This window comes from Callospermophilus lateralis, chromosome 1 (assembly GCF_048772815.1).
Source record: "Callospermophilus lateralis isolate mCalLat2 chromosome 1, mCalLat2.hap1, whole genome shotgun sequence".
NCBI classification, from domain to species: Eukaryota; Metazoa; Chordata; class Mammalia; order Rodentia; family Sciuridae; genus Callospermophilus; species Callospermophilus lateralis.
The window spans coordinates 175,548,737-175,569,481 of record NC_135305.1 but is presented as its reverse complement, the minus strand read 5'-3'; the positions used below and the strand labels follow the sequence as shown (position 1 = coordinate 175,569,481).

At 42.1% G+C, this 20,745-nt stretch overlaps 2 protein-coding genes across 4 annotated transcripts; both read left to right on the top strand.

The window, feature by feature from the left end:
• The first annotated feature begins 4,985 nt into the window (after positions 1-4,985).
• Rpp14 (ribonuclease P/MRP subunit p14) lies at positions 4,986-20,446 on the top strand. Of its 3 annotated transcripts, none has more exons than XM_076871443.1 (6): positions 4,986-5,135; positions 7,231-7,328; positions 7,430-7,514; positions 10,802-10,878; positions 11,333-11,411; positions 16,228-20,446. In XM_076871443.1, the coding sequence occupies exons 2-6, from the start codon at positions 7,252-7,254 to the stop codon at positions 16,240-16,242; spliced, it is 333 nt and encodes a 110-aa protein (XP_076727558.1). In that variant the 5' UTR covers positions 4,986-5,135; positions 7,231-7,251; the 3' UTR covers positions 16,243-20,446. The 3 variants fall into 3 exon arrangements, with proteins under 3 accessions (XP_076727558.1, XP_076727529.1, XP_076727588.1); XM_076871414.1 differs by lacking the exon at positions 16,228-20,446 and adding an exon at positions 12,237-12,326; XM_076871473.1 differs by lacking the exons at positions 4,986-5,135; positions 16,228-20,446 and adding exons at positions 5,221-5,448; positions 12,237-12,326.
• Htd2 (hydroxyacyl-thioester dehydratase type 2) lies at positions 12,393-14,109 on the top strand. The gene has a single exon (XM_076871330.1). The coding sequence runs from the start codon at positions 12,393-12,395 to the stop codon at positions 12,912-12,914; it is 522 nt and encodes a 173-aa protein (XP_076727445.1). The 3' UTR covers positions 12,915-14,109.
• Positions 20,447-20,745: the final 299 nt, after the last annotated feature.

Sequence of the window (20,745 nt, the reverse complement as noted above, 5' to 3'; positions counted from 1 at the left end):
CTGCTGCACCAGGTGTCCCTGACTCAGTCAGGCTAGGTGGGGACCCATAGCAGCCCCCTAGCAGCCACCAATCAACATGAGACAGGGAAATACCTGGGATGCCAGATGACCCTCCCAGTAGTTTATGGTGGTTGATAACAAATTGGGAAAACCATGTAGTTCAGCACGTACACCCCTCTTGGCTTAAACCAATCAGTTCAAACGAATACCCCTTTGTACTGACCAATCACCCCTAGACAACTTGTTCCCGCCAGTGAATGTGCTAATCATGTTTTAGAGTTGTTATTTGATTTTCCTGCGGTGTGTGATGATTTGCTAAAAGAGGCTATGATGTATGTGAAATTCCTGCCCTCTCCAAAAAATGTATAAAAATGCTGCAAACCCTGGGTTCCAGGCCTCTCAGCGTCACCAGTTGCTGTGTGTGCGTGCGGAGGACCAAGCTAGCTCGCAATAAACACCTCTTGGCTGCTTACATCGATCTTGGGTCTCTGGTGGTCTTTTGGGGGTCCCGAATTCGAGCTTAACAGATCATTTTCACTTCCTTTGTCTTAACAAAATCTGCTGACACACTGAGCGTCATTTCCTTTGGATGGATGGACAGTGGTGGGGATGAAATTCCTTTTAGACTCCTCTCTTGCCTTTTCTTCAAGTTGAGAAAGCTCTTCCCCTTTAGCAAAAGCCACTTGACATCAGTTACTAAGGCCGGCAAAGCGGAAGGAAGTGTGGCTTTAGCTTCTTCTCAGCTGCCGTATCTTCTAGAAACATCAGTCCTCCAGAAATGCCCAACAACTTTGCCCTGAATGACAGAAATAGCCCCCAAAGAGCCAACTGACTACACTCAATGAAATTCAGGGCAGTTCTATAAAGATTGAGGCAGTTTTGTGTGCTTTGATTTGGAGTGATGTTAAACTGCATCATGGAGAAGGAAAAGCCAGCTGAGCATGGTGGCATACACCTGTGGCTCTAGAGGCTCTGGAGGCTGAGGCAGGAGGATCGAGAGTTCAAAGCCAGCCTCAGCAACTTGGGGAGGGCCTAAGCAACTCAGTGAGACCCTGTCTCTAAATAAAATACAAAATAGGGTTGGGAATGTGGCTCAGTGGCTAAACACCCCTGAATTCAATCCCTGGTTTAAAAAATAGAAGAAGAAAGAGGAAGAAGCCCCCATACCACCCATCGGAGAGGACACTTCAACTCAAACCAGTGGTTGCCTCCGGAGAGAAGATGCACTGGTGGGGGAAGGGCTAAGAAGGAGGCTTACTTTTTATTGCATTGGTACCTTTGAGATGATCTACCATAAGCCTTCAGCGCCCATCCAAAAAATAAAGTGTAGTTGAAAAGCAAAGTCGACTAACAACACCTTTACCACTCCAAGGTATCTCTTATCCTCAACTTTGGATTAGCCAGACAGCACTGAGAAAAGTCAAGCAGGTGGGAAGGCACTTCCTTTTCAGGGTTCGGTGCAGAAGGAGTGAAAACTAACCAAGGTTTTTTTGAACCCTGAAATACATGAGCTGTTCTGGGTTTTGTCTTTTTTTATGGGGGGGTGGGGCAGGACGGATATGGCACAGGCTGGCAAGATGGGTTTGCCGGGTGGCTGGTGGAGGGAGATCCCCATTATTCACTGGTTCCTACGCACCAGACACTTTACACGATCAACCGTTTTCCCTTATAACTTTGTGGGGTGAAGGCTAATGATCTCTCCGTGTGAGGAGGAGGCCAGGCAGGCGGTATAGGATGGGTTTGAAGCTCATTCTGGGAGCTTCCAAAACTCAAGCTCTGTTGAGAAAGAAAATGACAGCATCCGGGGTCTGTGTGGATTTCTTCCACCTACTTCCCCATCTGGGAACCAGTCATGTCCCCTCTGAGGACATGAAGGGAGAAGGCAGGCAAGCTGGGGCCACAGAACTGGACAACGTGAACAAGGACAAGGACTGAAGTTTCAGGAAACAGCAGACAGTGGCATTTTGAGAACAAAATGAGAAGGAAGGTCCCTGCTCCCTCAGGGCACGGGTTTGGTTGTGAAAGGCCACCTTTGCCCATCCCCCACTCATCAGGCTGAATCAGCACATTCATGTATAAACTGATGCATTCAGTAAAATTTTGTTTCATTTTGTTGTTTTCGAGTATCAGAGATTGGACTCAGGGGCACTCAACCACTGAGCCACATCCCCAGCCCTATTTCATATTTTATTTAGAGACAGGGTCTCACTGAGTTGCTTAGTACCTTGCAGTTGCTGAGGCTGGCTTTGAATTCGCGATTCTCCTGTCTCAGCCTCCTGAACAACTGGGATTACAAGTGTGAGCCACCGTGCCCAATGCCGGGGACTAGAATGCAGTGGCGTATCATCACAGACAAGGCCTTGTCCTCATAGAACTTACGCCTGAGGATCCTTTCCCACCTCAGCCCCTCAAATAGTTGGAATATTATAACAAAATTAGAAGCTGTCTCTGCTCGAAGCACTGACATCATTTGGGCCTCAGATACTCAATGGGTAACTAAAAGCAGGGTAGTTTGGCATCTCTGCCTACATTTGGTATCTGTCTTCAGACTCCCTGCTCAGCTTTGCACACAAGTATGCTCGTCATTTAAAGAATGTACGTCTAAAAACTGGTAATACAAGTTTTATTAGCCCTACCCTTACCTAACCTATCTTGACCCCCTTCAAGATAAACACCAAGATAAAAATAATTAAGGTATTTTCAAGATTTGAAGGAACACTCCACTGCCAGGTTTTACAATGTCCTCTTCCAGATCCCTGGAGGGGTGCCTGAGAGTCTCCAGTTATTGCCCCCCACCTTTTCAGGAACAATGAAGCCTTGCAGGAAGACCAGCCCAGGATGAAACTTGTCAGGCGAAATCACTTGTCTAAGATGTGTCAGGCACAGGGGACTAAAAGGCAATATTTCATGTCCTCCCTCCTGTCCCTCTGCAGGAATAAATATCTCATCCAAACCAAATCACCCCCCTTCCATGATCATAGATCTGCTAGATAAATGTCCTGAGCAGTAAATAGAAATTGCACCCTCAAATGATAAGAGCTTAAGTGATAAGCCACCTTTCAGAACCAGAACTGAGGTAATGATAAACCAGACCCCAGCTTGACCAGGATTGCTTAAGTATGCACAATTCTCAGGCCTTCCCCCAATTCTTCCTCTTTTAAAACCTAAAGCTCATGTCAACACCTGAACTGAGACTCCTGAGCTTACTTAGCCTTCCCAATAAAGCAATACTGATTAAGTTCCTTGCCTCCTTTTTACTATTACTTTTCCCATTTATTGTTTGGGGCAAATGGCCAGACCAGACTTGTTGCGATCCCCCAGAGTCTGGACCTCTGACCTTGGACTTTGGTTACCAATGCAGTACAGTGTAGAGAGCACTGGCCAGAATCAGACAGCCTGTTCCACCACTTATCACTGCGTGATCTTGGGCAAATACCTTGGCCTTTATGCCTCAGTTGCACCTGCATAAAATGGCCTGATAATATAATAACTACCACAGATTTGTATAAGTATTTCCTATAAAAGCATATGTAAAATCTTTTGTACAGTGTCTGGCACAAAGTAGGCACTTGATAAATATTAGCTGCCATTATTGTTATTATTAAATACACATTATGTTTCATGAGAACAGGGGTCATATCTGTCAGATCAGTCGGGGCAGGCAATGGCCAAAGGAGACAGATTTAAAAGGACCGCTGAACAGGCTTTATTGAGATATCACTCCCGGGCAGAACTCGATCAGACCCACAGAGGGAACAGGAGAAGGGTCTGAGGAGAAACCGCGTGGAAGCTCCACTGGACTGGACTTTTATGGGGCTTACAGCAGGAAGGGAAGGGCTTGGGACAGGAAAAGGTGTTCTTAGAGTCCCTTGCCCCCTTGGAGTTGGTCAGGGGAGTTGGCTGAACTCCAGGATTGGCCAGGGGGGTCCTGTTGATTGACAGGCGTTAGTCAGGAGATCTGGCTGATTGACGGGCATTTCCGCTGGCATCTGATTCATGCCGGGCTGCTTTGTTCTAAGTTGCCACCAAGTTGCCACCACCGACCTAACAATATCTTCTTATTCTCCTGAGTTTCCAGCACCTACAATAGTGCCTAGCAAATACAGACAGGGTCTCACTGAGTTGTTTAGCACCTCACTGTTGCTTGAGGCTGGCTTTGAACTCCAGCACATAACTAGTTCAAACAAGTACTTAGTAAATAAATACATAAGTGAAACGGCGGCTTATGTTTGGAAATAGGACAAGCTGGATTTTTCCGTGTCCACCCATATAGAACACCTACAGTGTGCTGGGAGACACAAGGGACATTAAGAGTGGGTCCTGTCCTTGGAGAGTGCTTGACACAGATAGGGCTGGGGATGTAGCTCAGTGGTAGACCAGTTGCCTTGCATTCATGAGGCCCTGGTTTTTATCATCAACACTGAAACAAACAAAGAACAGATTCTAGATAAATAAATTTATTGAAGAATGAATGCATGGGCTGGGGATGTGGCTCAAGCGGTAGCGTGCTCGCCTGGCATGTGTGCGGCCCAGGTTCGATTCTCAGTACCACATAGAAACAAAGATGTTGTGTCCGCCGAAAACTAAAAAATAAAATTCTCTCTCTCTCTCTCTTAAAAAAAAAAAAAAAAAAAAAGAATGAATGCATGAAGCTGGGAGCGGTGGCACACACCTGTAATCCTGGCGACTCAGGAGGCTGTGAGGACAGCCTCTGCAATTTAGCAAGACCCTTTCTCAAAACAAAACAAAAATAAAAAATAAAAAGGTTGGGGATGCTCCCCCCAAAAAAGAATGCATGAAAAATCAAATGGCTATTAAAACTTCACCCGCCAAAATAAACAGACATCCTATGCAGACAATTGCGCATTTCCCCCGAGTGGGCACCAGAGGGCGCTGAGCTCCGCGGTCCTCAGCTCCTGCTCAGGATCCACACCGGGCTCCGAGGGAGACTCCGCGCCGAGACGTCATATCCGCTTGCACACCTCTCATCCGGGGTCCGGGAGCAGCCAAACGTAAACACACGAGGAGTTTCCCGGACCCAGGTCCTGGCTCCTGCTTGGGATCGCCAAGCCTTGGCGAATCCTTGCAGCCAACCGGAGTCAGAGGAGGCGTCAAGCTAGCCCGGCGGACAGCGGGTAAGCGGAAGCCCGAGAGTGGTTATTTCCGGGAGCTGTGTTAGTCGGCCGCACTGGTGTCGCCCGCCACGCGCGCCGAGTGCGCATGTGCAAAGCGGGGGCGTCCTGGAGGGTGTTGCGGAGGGTGGTGCGGAGAGCCCGAGGTACCGGTCCGCGGGGGCAGAGATGCCCCATGGCCCTCTGAACAACGCAGTGTGCGGTCACTACCGCACAGGGTGACCTCGAGCAGTGAGTGGCACTGTGCTGGGCGCGCTGCCTGTGCCACGCACAGAGGAGGGCCCTGAATCAGTGGCGGTGGTTAGTTGGAAATAGTGTAAGTGCTCAGCAGTATTAAGGTTTTACAGCATTCCCGGAGTTATCCTTGGAACGGTGCAACGCACTGCTTTAGGTCTTTGGAAAACAGCAGCAAACAAGTCAGACCCCAGACTCGTGGAGTGGACCTACTAGGGGAGGAAATATAAAGAATAAGTGAATTATGCAATTATGTTAGAAGGTGAGACAAAAGAGCAGGGTCGGGGCTAGGAGGGGGTGATGCAGTTTAGCATGGGCACTAGGCTACAGAGACTGAGATTGAGCAGAAAACCAGAAAGAAGGCAAAAGAGTGAACCATGTGGTTCCTTGAAGAAAGCTGAAGCTGAGGCCCAGAGGCGGGAGAGACAGGTGGAGGAGAAGGAACTGGGAGGTGGGTCCAGTGAACAGGGGGTCAAGAACAGCACAGATCAGCTAGGATTTTGCAGGCTACTCAAGGACTTTGGTCTTGCTCTTGATAAAATAGGAAGCATTGCAGGGTTTGAACAGGGGAGGGATGTGCTTGAATAGATTTAAATAGGTTCGCCAGGAGTGGGGAGGGGAGTAGGCATGGAACCTACTGCTAATAGATGTTTACCTGCATCCCTGTAATTATTAAAAAAGCCTAGGTAAAGGCCGCAGATGGCAATGACTACAGGAGCGCTTAAACTCAGAACGGCCTGCAGAGGGCAATGCTGTCCCCTTCTCTGAGTACTCAGGCCTGTGGAGAAGTGACTGCTCAGTAAAACATGTACTCTGTGTAGTGCAGATGCAGCTCAATGGTAGAGTGCTTGTCTAGTTTGTGCAGAGCTTTGTGTTCAATCCCACCCCACCCCCCAAAAAAATCTTCTTATGTCTTAGTGTAAAACATACAAAATATGAAACATGACATATCATTTTAGCCACTTTTAAGTGTACATTTCAGTGTCATTAGGTACATTTACATTGTTATGCAGTCTCTGCTAAGTCCCTTTCCTTGGTTGGACAAAGAAAAGTTTTATTTTGGCTTATAGTTCTGATCCAAGGTCAAGCACGAGTTTTTTGGTGACAGGTCAGGTTCACACCATAACAATGGCTGTTTCAGGAATTATTCTTCTCAAGAGCCTTGCTGTCTAAAGTGAGAGTAATTGCTGAGTACAGTGGCATGTGCCTGTAGTCCCAGTAAATGTTGCTCTGTGTGTTGGGTGGCTAAGGCAGGAGGATCCCAAGTTCAAGGCCAGCCTGTGCAACTTTGTGAGACCCTGTGTCAAAATTGAAAAGGCTGGGGATGTAGGTTCATGGTAAAGCTCATCAGCAGTGGGGGGAAAAAAAGGGGATAATAGTTTTTACTGCATAGGATAATTTTAAAGACATAGAAACTAGTGCATGTGATGTATTTAGCACAGAGCTGGGTGCTTAGTACTAAAAAAAAAGTCAGCAGGATTTATGTTAGTAGAATGTAGAATAAATCATACTTCTTAAAATTAAGAGGACAATGGTCTGGCATGTTAAAAACATAGGAACTTCCTTTCTATCTCTGTAGGTAATCTTTGACCATAATTAGATGTTACTATGCCAAGAGGTCTTTTTAAAATCAAATGGGTTGAATTCTCATTAAAAAGGTGAAAGCCTCAGGAGGCTGAGACAGGAGGATTGCTAATTCAAGGCCAGTCTCAGAAACTTAGGCAGACCCTATCTCAAAATAGAAAGGGTTAAGGATGTAGCTCTTGGTGGAGAGCCCCTGAGTTCAGTCCCTAGTACCCCTCCACCAAAACAATGAAATATAGCTTGTGCCTTTGTAACTACTAGCCTTTTTGATTTACTATAGGTGTGATCAGCACTGAAAAAGATGCCAGCACTGGCTACCACATACGAAAGAATAGTTTACAAAAATCCCTCTGAATACCACTACATGAAAGTCTGCCTGTAAGTTCAGTTTCCTAAGTTATTTTAGATTACCTTTTTAAAATGAATCTTAATAGCACATAATTTATGTCCCTTTTTTCCTTTTTAATGTGTTTTTTCAGGGAATTTCAAGATCATGGAGTTGGTCTGAATGCTGCACAGTTCAAACAGCTGCTTATTTCTGCCCTAAAGGACCTGTTTGGGGAGGTATGAAGTTATTTGGTAGATTAAGATCTTTGTAAGAAATTTAGAAAAGCGGTAGGGGATGGGGATATAGCTCAGAGGTAGAGTGCTTGCCAGGTATGTGCAAGGCCCTGGATTTGATCCCTAGCACAGAAAAGGGAAAAAAAGAAAAGAATTCTGACAGCATTTTAAAACTGTAGATGATGAATTGCAGTAGGTTTGTCCTAACATGCCTTGTATTTTTATTTTTATTTTTTTTTTAGTTGTAGATGGACACAGTACCTTTATATCATTGATCTTACTTTATGTGGTGCTAAGATTCGAACCCAGTGCCTCATGTATGGAGGCAGGTGCTCTACCACTGAGCCACAACCTCAGGCCTGAGCCTTGTATTTGACAAGAAACTTGTTAGACAGATATTTGTTCATTGCTACTTAGACCGTGATCTAGGCTGGCAACCTGCAAAGTGTTATTTTGCCCATCTTGAAGAGATGGGGCTTCACACTAGAACCAGCACACCACTTCATTTAGTGAAAAGGTCTCCTTATAAAGCACTGTGAGGGCTAGGGTTGCAGCTCAGGGCTAGAACATTTGCAGCTTGGGAGGCTGAAGCAGGAGAATTGCACGTTCAAAGTAGCCTCAGCAACTTAGCGAGGTCTTAAGGAACTCCGGTCTTAAGGAACTCTGGGAGACCCTGTCTCTAATTAAAATATAAAAAAAGAGCTGGGGATAGGGCTCAGTAATTAAGGGCCTCTGGGTTCAATCCCTGGTATCAAAAAAGAAAAAAAAAAAAAAGTGCTCAGTGATATTGTTGCTTTGCATTCTGGCGCAGCATCTTGTCTTATCACAGACCAATACTTTGCATCTTTTTGTCCTGACATTGATTTGAGAACAAAGGAGAGCTTTGGAAGTTAAGAGGGAAAGCAAAGAAGGAATCTCAGGATATTATTTCCTGATTCATATATTCTGTGAAGTCAAATCTGCCATGTGGGGCTGGGGTTGTGGCTCAGTGTTCGAGCGCTCGCCTAGCACGTGTGAGGCCCTTGGTTCGATCCTCAGCACCACGTAAGAGTAAATAAATAAAGATATGTGTCCAACTGAAAAATAAATATAAATATATTTTTTAAAAAGTCTGCCATGTACCTTATCAAAATTAAAAACCTTTACTTGGGCTAAGCACAGTGGTGCATGCCTGTACTCCAGCGGCTTAGGAGACTGAGGCAGGAGGATCAAGAATTCAAAGTCAGCCTCAGCAAAAGTGAGGCCCTAAGCAACTCAGTGAGACCCTGTCTCTACATAAAATACAGAGTAGGGCTGGGGATGTGTCTCAGTGGTCGAGTTCTCCTGAGTTCAATCCCTAGAACTGCCCCGAAAAAACAACCTTTAATTGGCAAAGGACTGTTAAGAGATTGAAAAGGTCAGTTACACACTGGGGGATAATATTTGTAAACTAATCTGACAAAAGACTCATATCTAAATATATAAAAAGAACCTTCTTTTTTTGTTTTATTTTTGAAGTACTGAGGACTGCACCAAGGCCCCTGCACTTGCTGTGCATATGTTCTACCATTGAGCTACTTCTCTAGTTCTTTTCATTTTATTTTGAGACAGGGTATTGCTAGGTTGCCAAAGCAGGCCTCGAATTTGCAGTTCTCCTGCCTTGGCTTCCCAAGTAGCTGGGATAATGGGTGTGCTCTGCCATGACTGTCTAAAATATATAAAGAATTCTCAAAACCAAACAGTTCGTCTAGAAAATGGGCAAAAACATACACAGACATTTCACTAAAGAGGATGTATAATTGGCAAAGAAACACATGAAAAGAAGTTCAATAGCATTGGATATTAGGGAAATGTACATGAATGATTCAGTCAGATAATACTACATACAGCACAGAGTGAATGATACAAAAAAATAGTGATAACATCAAACACTCGCAAGGATGTGGAGAATTTGGGTCACCATACATTGCTGTGGGAGTGTAAAATGGTGCAGGGACTCTGCAGCATAAACTGAACATGCACCTGCCGTGTGACCCAGCAGCGGCACTCTTGGGCATTTGTCCCAGAGAAGAGAAGTCTTCTATTTACATAAAAACCTATACACAGACACAGGGCTGGCTGGGGTTGTTGCTCAGTGGTAGAGCGCTTGCCTAGCATGCGTGAAGCACTAGGTTTGATCCTCAGCACCACATAAAAATAAAATAAAGATGTTGTATCCACTTATAACTAAAAAATAAATGTTTTTTTAAAAAACAACCTATACACAAATGTTTGTTAATAGTTTCATTTGCAATAACCCCAAACTGGAAACACTCCAGGTGTACTGCAGTGGGTGAATAGTTAAGCTGTAGTACATTCATACCATGGAATTTACTCAACAATGAAAAGGAATGAAATGTTGATATTCACAATATCCAGATGAATGAAAAAACCAATCCCCAAGATTACTTACTATGTGAGTCTGTGTCTGTAATACTTTTGAAATAACAATTATAATTAAATAATCTAGAGGAAAATTAGTAGTTGCCAGGGGTCAGGGGTGAAGAGGAGTGATATAAAGGGGTAGAGTCAGGGAATCTTGTTCTCTATCTTGGTTGTGGCAGTAGTTATGCGAAGCTACTTAATGTGGTAAAATTACATAGAACTGCACATAAATACAGATACATGTCCAAATATGAGTACATGTATAACTGGCAAAATCTGAATAAACTCCAAATTATACTGATATAGATTACCTAGTTTTGATACTGTATTATACTAATGCAAGATATTGGCATTGAGAGAGCTATAGGGTACATGGAACCTCCTATATAGCTTGCTTTGCAATCTCCTCCAAGTGTATAGTTTCTCTAAATAAAAAGTTAAAAAAAAAAAGATCTGTATACTTTTTATGTGTTAGGTATAAAACCCTGGTTTCTGGGAACATAGCTCTAAATAGACATGGCCTCTGTCTCATGGACTAATGTTCTTTTACATAGGACTATTTGTTAATTAGTGACAAGATGAGATTTGTGAGAGAGGAAGTTGGAAATCCCATATGGAAAGAGCAGAGCAAGCAGATCGAGCCTGAGCTTGGGAATCGGGGAAGGAATAATTCAAACAAGGACTCGAGGGGTGAGGAGGATCAGCCACATGAAGAGGTGTGGGAGCAGTCCAGGCAAGGGAAGCATTAACCAGGCACCCGAGAGTACCAGCATCAGCAAAGGAGGAGAAACTCAAAAACAAGGCATTGACGGGAACTCATTAGACCTCACTAATGAGTTCAAGGGTAATGTTGATAAGAGTTTGCTAATACATTATTCCATATGTAGGTTGGTGCTGCCTTACCTGTGGATGTCCTGACCTATGAAGAGAAGACCTTGTCAGCCATCCTGAGAATATGTAGCAGGTACGATAAACAGGAACATTGTAGAATAACGGGGAAGAGAGACTGATGGAGAGACAACAAAAATGCTTGCTTCTAGAACAGGAAGAGTTTTGTGATTATGAACTCTGGGCAACTTTTGGAAATGTAAGCTGAGATGAATCTGAACATCTATCAGGGGCTTATGCACTAGAAAGAGCAAAACTCATTGTTTGATTACAGCTAGAATTCCCTATTGATGGTCATGGTTGGACAGCCAGTAATATATATTTTAGAAATATTCTTGGGTTCATTTTATTGTCTGCTTATGATATACTGTGCTTTTACTCTCAGGTTTTGTTGTTGTTTATTTTCTTGTTTTCATTTAAAGTAAGGTTTTCTGATAAAAACCACCCACTTTTCTGGACTTAAAAAGTACTAATAAACAGAAGTACTATTCAAGGACAAATCTTCATTTGTTTTCTTGATCTTTTTGCAGTGGTCTAGTCAAATTGTGGAGTTCTTTGACCCTGTTAGGATCCTACAAAGGCAAAAAATGTGCTTTCAGAGTGATTCAGGTAAAGTTTGTTCCTTCACGAATTCCAAGTGAGACTGAATGTGGACCAACTGCTTTTTTACTCTGTGCTTGAATGAAGGTCATACAGTTAATAGCAGCTAGCAAGGAGGGTAAAATGTAGGACTTCATTGCTTCTGAAAATGTGAGACAAAGTTTTAGATTTTAGATTGGATGGGAGATGTTTGGGAATCAAAGTTGGAACACTTTAATGAAATTAAAATAATGTTTACACCTAGTGTGTTATGTATTGATACACTCATCCAGAGCTTTTGACTACTTGTTTAACTAAGGCCGTTCTTTAAAATGCTAGTGCAGCCAGACAGTGTCTCAGGAAGCTGAGGCAAGAAGATCACAAGTTCAAGGCCAGCCCAGTCAACTTACTGAGTCCCTGACTCAAAATTAAAAAATAGCTGGGTGCAGTGGAACATGCCTGTAATCCCAGCAGCTGGGGAGGCTGAGGTGAGAGAATTGTGAGTTCAAAGCCAGCCTCAGCAACTTAGCAAGGCCCTAAGCAACTCAATAAGACTTTGTGTCTAAACAAAATACAAAATAGGCTGGGGATGTGGCTCAGTGATTGAGTGCCCCTGATTACCAAAAAAAAAAAAAAAATATTAAATAAAAATAAAAAGGGCTGGGGTATAGTTCAGTTGTAGATCACTTGCCTAGCATGTGTGAGGCCCTGGGTTCCCTCCCAGTGCTGCAGGTGATAATTAAAATGCTAGTACCCCAGCTTTGTTCATTCTGCAAAACTGGGTGTGTTTCTGCGTTGCACTGTGGCAGTGCACTTTCTTCCTGGTATTGCATTAACCTTTTCATTCTCTTGTAGGTCTCTCCATTTCTCCTCGCGTTATCTGGTAACAGTAGGGAACTAGTATTGGATTGAATAGTCTTTTCAGAAACTTTTCCTCTGCTCTCAAAAGTACTTTTTGGTGGCTGCATGATTTGAAAACAGAAGTAGGCTAGAAGCTCTCATGGATGAAATATGAGGATGCTGAAGATGTTCCCAGTAATATCCAGCTATTGCCTTCTGTGGGGTGGACTTCAAAGGAGATTCTGCCTGAGTCAACCAGCGTGGAGCAGACAGCTCCTGCAGCATGTGCACGTGAGGGTTGGGGACCGGGCTGAACTCAGCAGGGCCTTCACACAGAGGGACGTGGCTGCCTTCTCAGAATTAACGGGAGATGTCAATCCTTTGCATTTAAATGAAGATTTCGCTAAACACACCAAGTTTGGAAGGACAATTGTACATGGAGTTTTGATCAATGGGCTCATCTCAGCTCTCTTGGGTACGAAAATACCAGGACCAGGCTGTGTATTTCTCTCCCAGGAAATTAACTTTCCGGCTCCTTTATATATTGGAGAAGTGGTTTTAGCTTCTGCAGAAGTGAAAAAGCTGAAGCGGTTTGTTGCTTTTATTGCCGTGTCATGTTGTGTAATAGAAAGTAAAAAGACTGTTATGGAAGGCTGGGTTAAGGTTATGGTTCCAGAAGCTCCCAAATCCTAATTATAGGTGTTAAGTTATAAGTTCAAACACCAATGTGATTGTTATTTAAGAGCATCTGAGGAAATGGGCCACTTGCTATTCATCACCAAGGAAAGGCCAAGAGACTCAGAAGCTGAGAGACTCAGAAGCTACCTTAGAGAAGGGGAGCAGGTAGAGGGGTAAGCGGATGTCCACTTTCCAATTTGAACTTCACCCATAGCTGAGTAGATGCATGACTACGTCATTAGTTAAGAATTTTTTTGTAGTTGTTTTTTGGTGTTTTTAACCATTGAGCCACATCCCCGTTCCTTTTGGATTTTTATTTTTTTGAGACAGGATCTTGCTAAATTGCATAGGGCCTCACTAAGTTGCTGAGGCTGGCTTTGAACTTGAGATCCTTCTGCCTCAGTCTCCCGAGTTGCTAGGATTACAGGTTTGTGCCACTGTACCCAGCTGTTGAAGTTTTTTAAATTGGAAAAGAAAGTATCAGGAGGCTTACTTATCTGAAGGGTGTACTTTCAGAATTTAAACCTAGTTAGATTTGTGTTTGATAAACACCTACCTATATCTGAGTAGAAGAGGTTTCTCACTGGATTTTTATAACTGTCAAGCATTTGCTTGCTGAAGGCAGCAGTGGAACTTGGCTCATCTTTGAACACTTGTCCTTTACCAGTAAATATTCTTAGATACCTTTCTCTCTGTTTCTGGGTTAGTTTATTGTAATTTGTTATTTACACCAAGATGGCATCTTGCTCACCTTTCTGTGGAACTTGCCTTTCAGGTCACTGTTACCAGAGAAAGGCTTGTGGGCAGACTTGGATTCAATTATGTAAACTGTGTCTCATCTAGAAAATAGCGATAACATGTACTGGGCAGGATTATTGTTGGGAACAGCAGATACACAGTTAAGCATAAGGCTCAGCTGTAAACAGTAGCTGCTATTGTCCATTTCCTCTGTGAGTGAGGTTAGGAGTTTTCTTACATTTAAAGCAGGGTTGCCTACAATTAAGCAGGCATCAGACCATCTTTCAGGCTGTCAGTCAATCTGTATTAGTATTTTAATCTTGGAATTGAATCTTCAATGCAGAGTTTCTATTTTAACAATCCAGACAGATTCTTTTCTCCCTCCCTTGGAAATGTGGGTTCACATTGTGTAGATACACAAATACATGCTTTATTGTAAAAATAGAAGAAATAAAAGGTATAAGAAGGCCAAGTTCTTCAAAGAGTTTTGGGGTATTGAAGGGTAAATGTGGACTAAATAAATGATCATCCCCAACACAGCCCACACTTTTTTTCCCCCAATACTGTGGATTGACTCCAGGGTTGCTTTACCACTGAGCCAGTCCTTTTTATTTTTTTATTTTGAGACAGAGTGTGGCTAAATTGCTAAGACTGGCTTTGAACTTGTGATCCTCCTATCTGTGCCTCCCAAATCACTAGGATTATAGCACCTGATCACACAAGTGTTCCACCTGTGCTCTTGTAGTTTTAGATGGTAACTCTGACACAGTTAGATGCTTTGATTAAGAGGATAAGATCAGGAGTAACTGGTTGATTCCACCAGATTTCCAGAAAAAGTTTTTCTTGGGCTGGTGGATAAGTAACCAGATTTAAATTTTTTATTTTACTTCTTTATTATTTTTTTAAACAAAGGGTTGCAGTTGAACAGATAAGTAGAAAAAGTATTTTTCTAATCACTAGAAGGCAGTGTTATACATAAAGTGAGTGTTTCCTGTGGTTTGTGAAATTGGGAAGAAAATACCAAGGTCCACTTCAAAGGAAGCTGATTCACAGAATAGGCAGCGTGTGCAGACCGAGATCCACCTAAAGAAAACTCATTTATAGGTGAATTACTAGACTTACTGAAAGTTTCTGATAACATCAAAACAACAGAGAACTTGAGACCAAGTTGAACTCATTCCCTGGGACTTAACAGCAGTCTTATTAAGTGTGGGCCCATAAATGGACTGTGAGGTGTTCATTAATATTAGTAGCTGCCATTTTTGAAATTTGTAAGGAGCTGATTTTCTACATTTCCTGTAATCCCTGAAACAACTTTTTGAAGTTAGGCTAATGTCCTTTATGGGCAAGGGAACAGACTTAGGCTGTGTGACTTGTGCCATGTTGTATAGCTAATGGGATTCAGGCTTGAGGCTGCCTGGCTCCAAAAACTTTCTTTCATATGTCACCCTGTAGGTCTTACAGTATTACTGTTCTTAGAGCACTATCAGTTGTTTTTTTTTTTTTTTTTTTTTTTTTTGCTGGTATTATGTGTGCCATTAAAGTAATGGAAATCATTCTATGGAATTCTTACATTTTAGAATGTTCTAGAACTTATTCCTGACTACAGTTATTGTTTCCCTTTCTATTAGGTGGCTTACACAAATCCACCTTAAATCCAACTTTTCCTAAGTTGTTATTCAATGATTGTCTTCAGAGTAAGAATTGCTAAAAGGGTTAGCTTAAAAATAAAAAGTTATATACAAGCCAAGTATGGGCCGACAGGGCGGGGCAGATGTCAGATATGGCTGATAACTGTTTTGAATTGTTAACTTTTTCCCCTGCAATATGAGGGATTAAATCCGTGGGCTCTTTAGCACTGAAATGCATTCCCAGCCCTTTTTATTAAAAAAAAAAAAAAAAAAAAAAAAAATTAAGACAGGACCTATTAAGTTGCCCAGGCTGACCTCAGACACGTGATCCTTTCTCCTTAGCCTCCCTGGTAACTGAGATTACAGGTGTATACCACGGTTCTTAGCTACACTGTGTAATTTTCAAAAACAGCTTCTCAACAAGAACATTTCCACATTTTTAATGTTCCCTAGGAATACTGGTCTTTGATCTCTGTAAATCAGATACAGTTGAAACAGAAAATTAGGCAAGAAGGTATTGATACTTCTCTGTAAGTGGTGTCATCATTTTCTCTCAGAGCCAAGATTCTGAAACCACTCATGCTTTGTTAAAGCTAGTTATGAAGAAAATTGGCTGGTTTTCTCATTTGGAGCCCCACACAAACTGCTGAAAAATGACTATCTTAGAAAGAAAGCTGACACTCAAGTTAGGAAATGCGCCCCCAGATAATTGAGAGGTGGCTTTGACTATACCAAGTCATATATGGAAGGAGAACAGAAATAATGAAGTAGGCCAAATGGTACTAGCACTTTCCACACAGGGGCATTATAAGACTGCAATTTATGTGATGCTTGATTACCACAGAAATACCCATCTTAAGCAATTTCAGCCTAATGTACTGGAAAATTGCTTAACAGATTTTTATATTCTATTAGAAACATTTTCATATTGATGAATGCCACTCATTTTTTTTTTTCAGCAGCAAATCTTTTAGCAAGTTGGGGAGAGCTTCGCCACGGCCACCAATTGTCTTGTGAACCTGGCTTCTGTATGCATCTAGAAAAAAGAAATTGCTAAATGCATACCAGTACCTCTGAGGTAACCACAGGCTTTTATTTTCTCCTGAACTATTAGGCATTTTTTTTCATGTTCTTAGAGCACGTTTCAGAGGCTAATTTGCTCTCAAAAGAAAATTTCCATTAAATGACATCTATTAAGCTTTTCTGGGGGAGGGGGGTTAACTACTGGGGATTAAACTCAGCTGCACTGAGCCACATCCCTAGCCCTATTTTGAATTGAGACAGGGTTGCTTAACTCAGGATCCTCCTGCCTCTGCCTCTGCCTCTGCCTTCTGAGCCACTGGGATAACAGGCATGCACCACCACCCCTGGCCTAAGTTTTCATTAAAACATATCCTATCAAGGGTTGACTCACTCTGAGTGACTGGCATTGTGACTCCCTAGGTTGGCATAATGTATTAAATTGCTCTTATCTGAGCCAAATTGTGCCACCCAGGAGTAATGTTTCCAGGGTTCCAGATGTTTTGCTACCTTTGTTCTTTGTCTTCATTTGAGTTGCAAACACAGAAGAGAGATGGTTTTACAATATCTTCAGAGAGATTTGGAGTTGAAGCAAAGTCACCAGCCAGAAGAAACCATTTAAAGCTCAGAATTATAAGAAACGCAAAAAGTTATGTGTACATAAACAGAGCAAGATTAACAGTAGACTCCAGAAACAGTTTATTTCTAAGGTGGCTCTTAACTATAAAGTGGCTTGAATGACCTTCTTATAACCCTGGGCAAGAGTCCTCTTTGGTTTGATGGAAAATATCAGCATGTAAGGGACATAAGGAGTTGAATTTTAAGTGTGAGTTGAATTTTCTTGTTTAATATCCAGATTATGAATATTTAAAGAAATAAAATCATTTTAATTGGGAGGCCATCCTGCTTAGGAAACAGTTTTACAGGTTTCTATCACTTAATTTTGTAAAGCAGTTTCTCCGCCTGGAAGGATCTTCACTAAAATTCATATTCAGTCGATCAGGCCAAATGTCAGGTTGCAAGGTAAACGACCTGTAGGCCATCTAAACATTTGGAAATAATTTTCTTTTAAAAATTTCTCTAGTTGGTCCTAAGTAGTTGTGTATGTGGCGAAAGTCAAGGTTCCCTTATTCCTCATTAGATTTACCCAGCCTGAGACTTGAAGCAAAGCACATCTAATTTAAATCAGCTCTGGCCTGGGGAGGGTTCCCCCACATTCATCAGGAACCACTTCAAAAGCCAAATACAGCCCAACACAGTGATGGACACATGCCTATACTCCCCAGCTATTTGAGAGGCTGAGGCAGGAGAATAGCTTGAGTGAGCCCAGGAGTTCAGGGCCAGCCTGCCCAACATAATGAGACCCTGTCTCAAAAATAAATAAATAAATAAATAAAAATAGAAAAAGGAAAACCAAATGGATGTTGAGATTTTCCTGTGTTTGGGGCCTGGTCCCCATTGGATCCTAGAATCTAGGTAAATCCAAGATTATTAGGGGGGTCGCTGATAGGCATTGATCAAGGTAGATAAAAAGGAATTAGTAATATGGATGGTTATTCTAAAGGGCTGTCTTTTAGAATTCACAGAGGAAGTTTCAGGCAGGATTTGTCCTTGACTTTATTCCATCAGACACCAGATTTCTGACTCTGCTTTCAGTTTCCTTTCCCTAGAAGGAAGGCTTAGGGGAGGTCCTTATATTAGGATCTTCAATTCTAATTCCTTTCCAGTTCTGTTCCTTTCCAGAGAGAAGAGCTCTTCAGTCCAACAGCTTCCTTCCCCATTTGGTTCTGCTGATTTCCTTGCTAATGTAAGAGCTGCCGCCTGCTGGGTCTTCTCTCAGCAGGAGCCTCTCTTTCAGGCTATTACCTTCATTAATGCATTCAGTCCTCTCAGTAATCCTTTGGGGCGGAGCCTGTCCTCATCTGCACTCCACAGGTGTGGAGAAATGAAGCAAAGTCTTCAGGCTGCCAGTAAACTGTGGAGCAGTGTGACCCAAGGAGTAGCTTCAGAATTGGAATCTGTCATTTCCTCCTCAGGTTTAAGAAATCAGCTTTTTGCCTGGCTCTTGTTTTGTTTTGGGTTTTGTTTGTGCAAAACTGGGGATTGAACCCAGTGGTGCTCTTCACTTTGAGACAGCATTTCCCTAAATCGTCGGGCTGACCTCAAATTTGTGATACCAGCCTCCTGAATAGCTGGGATTACAAACTATGCCTCTCTCTACCTCCTGTACTCTCATACCAGTCTCCTACTCCCTCTTGCTTCCCTCTTTGAAGCAGCACTGCCCAGGTAAGAAGTGCGTATTAGCAGCCCCTGAAATCTCAAAGTGGTTTCCCAAAGACTTAGGGATCTCTGTTCTCTTGAGAATGTTCTTAACTCTCTCAGGAAAAGGTATAATAGCTTAGAATCCCAGCATATGAAAGTCTCCTTTTTTTCTTTCCTTCTTCTGGGCATCTCCTGCTGAGCCTATTATGCATCCTACTCTCTGCTCTTCCAGTTCACAGGGCCCTGCTACTTTATAGAGCTACTATAAACCCCTGGACTAGCTCATCACTGCACATCCAATTTTGTTTTTTTTGTTCCTTATGTGGCTAAGCAGCTTGATAGCAGGTGACATCTGTCTCATTCTTTAACTCCCCTGTACCTAACACAGTGTCTGGCATGTAATGCATGTTTACCAAGGGGCTTGCTAAAAGAAGAAGTGATAAAGAGACCCGGTTTTATGTTAGGTACAATGGCACGCGCCTGTAATCCCAGTGACTCTGGAGGCTGAGGCAAAAGGATCTTGAGTTCAAAGCCAGCCACAGCATCTTAGCAAGGCCCTAAGCAACTCAGTGACACCCTGTCTCTAAATAAATATAAAAAGGGCTGGAGATGTGGCTCAGTGGTTAAGTTCTCCTGGGTTTAATCCTTGGTACAAAAAAAAAAAAAAAAAAAAAGACCCTGCTCACACTTCATCTCTTCCATGAACTGCCCCCCAGTCTACTCTAGTTGTCATTACTCTGTGCTCCTTTATTCTCCCATGGTAACTGGCACCTCAATTCCAGTACTCAATATAGATTGCCCTGAAGTCATTGTTTGTGTAATAAACTTTCCATCTTCCTAAAAAAGTATTAGAGGAAAAGAATTTTGCTCATTTTGTCATCCATTTGCACTGAGCATCCAAAGTCCTGAAATAACACTTTGAATAAAAGCACTATTGCCATTATTTGACAATAATATCTGCCCAGAATATCACATTTCAATCATTTAATCTTAAATTGGAAAACATCTAATTTGAAAATTGCAAAATGAGTTTTTTGGGTATCTGAAATTATTTGTGTGTGATCAAGTTGGGTTTTTTTTACTACAGCATTGGATTGGGTGTTTGTACAGTGTATAGTGGAAATGGAGCTGAACTCCAACTGAATGGATTCAGAGAAGTCTTACTCTCAGAAATTTGTTTACAGAACCAGTGGATCGTGAGCGCCCTGGACCCTAATCATAAAAATAAAATATTTCATCGGAGACATTTTGAAAATATGGAAAAGTGTAAAGAGCTCATGATTCTGCTATCTAGAGGAAACATTTTTGTGTGTTTCCTTTCAGTGTTTTTCCTGTAAATATATTGGGGTCACACAGGTGCATATATTGTTTATTTACTTAATATATGAAGCGTACTTTCTCTGATGATTCTTCTTCAATAATCTGATTTATAGGGTGGGGTGCTGGGGATTGAACCCAGGGCCTTGTGCATATACTCTGTCACTGAGCTGCACCCCCCAGCCAATAATCTGATTTTTAAAATTGCAAAAAGTTTAAGAGTATATCATCATTTGTCTCATCCTTTATTGGATATCAGATATTTGTCCTTAATTTTTTTTTTTAAATAATATGACCTTCCTACACACAGAATACTGAGTCACAGAGGGAGAATATTTTAAAGTCCTTGATATGTATTATTAAATCTCAACACCTACCACTGGGCCCATTAGATGGTAGATACTCAGAAAGTAATGGTTGAATGAATGAATAACTTCCAGGTTGGCCACTTTATATCCCCACCAGCAGTATGTAAGCAGAGACTTGTTTTGGTCAATCCCATCATGGTAAGCAAGATTTTGATTTCAGTGATTCTGGCAATAATCCATTTGCCTTGAAATAAAGATATGGAAATAAAAAGTTTAGTCCTCCCTAAATGATATGTGGTTTTGCTTTGATAAAGTGCTTTTTAAAAAAAAAAAAAAATTTTTAGTTGTTAATGAACCTTTATTTTATTTATAGGTGGTGCTGAGAATTGAACCCAGTGCCTCACACATGCTAGGCAAGTGCTCCACCACTGAGCCACAACCCCTGCCCAATAAACTGCTTTTAAAACACACTGGGACAGAATTGGGATGCGGAAATAATTCTCATTTAGGGCTACATCATGAAGCCTGATGATTTCTTTTCTCACATATTCCTCTACTGGGTCTTGGTGC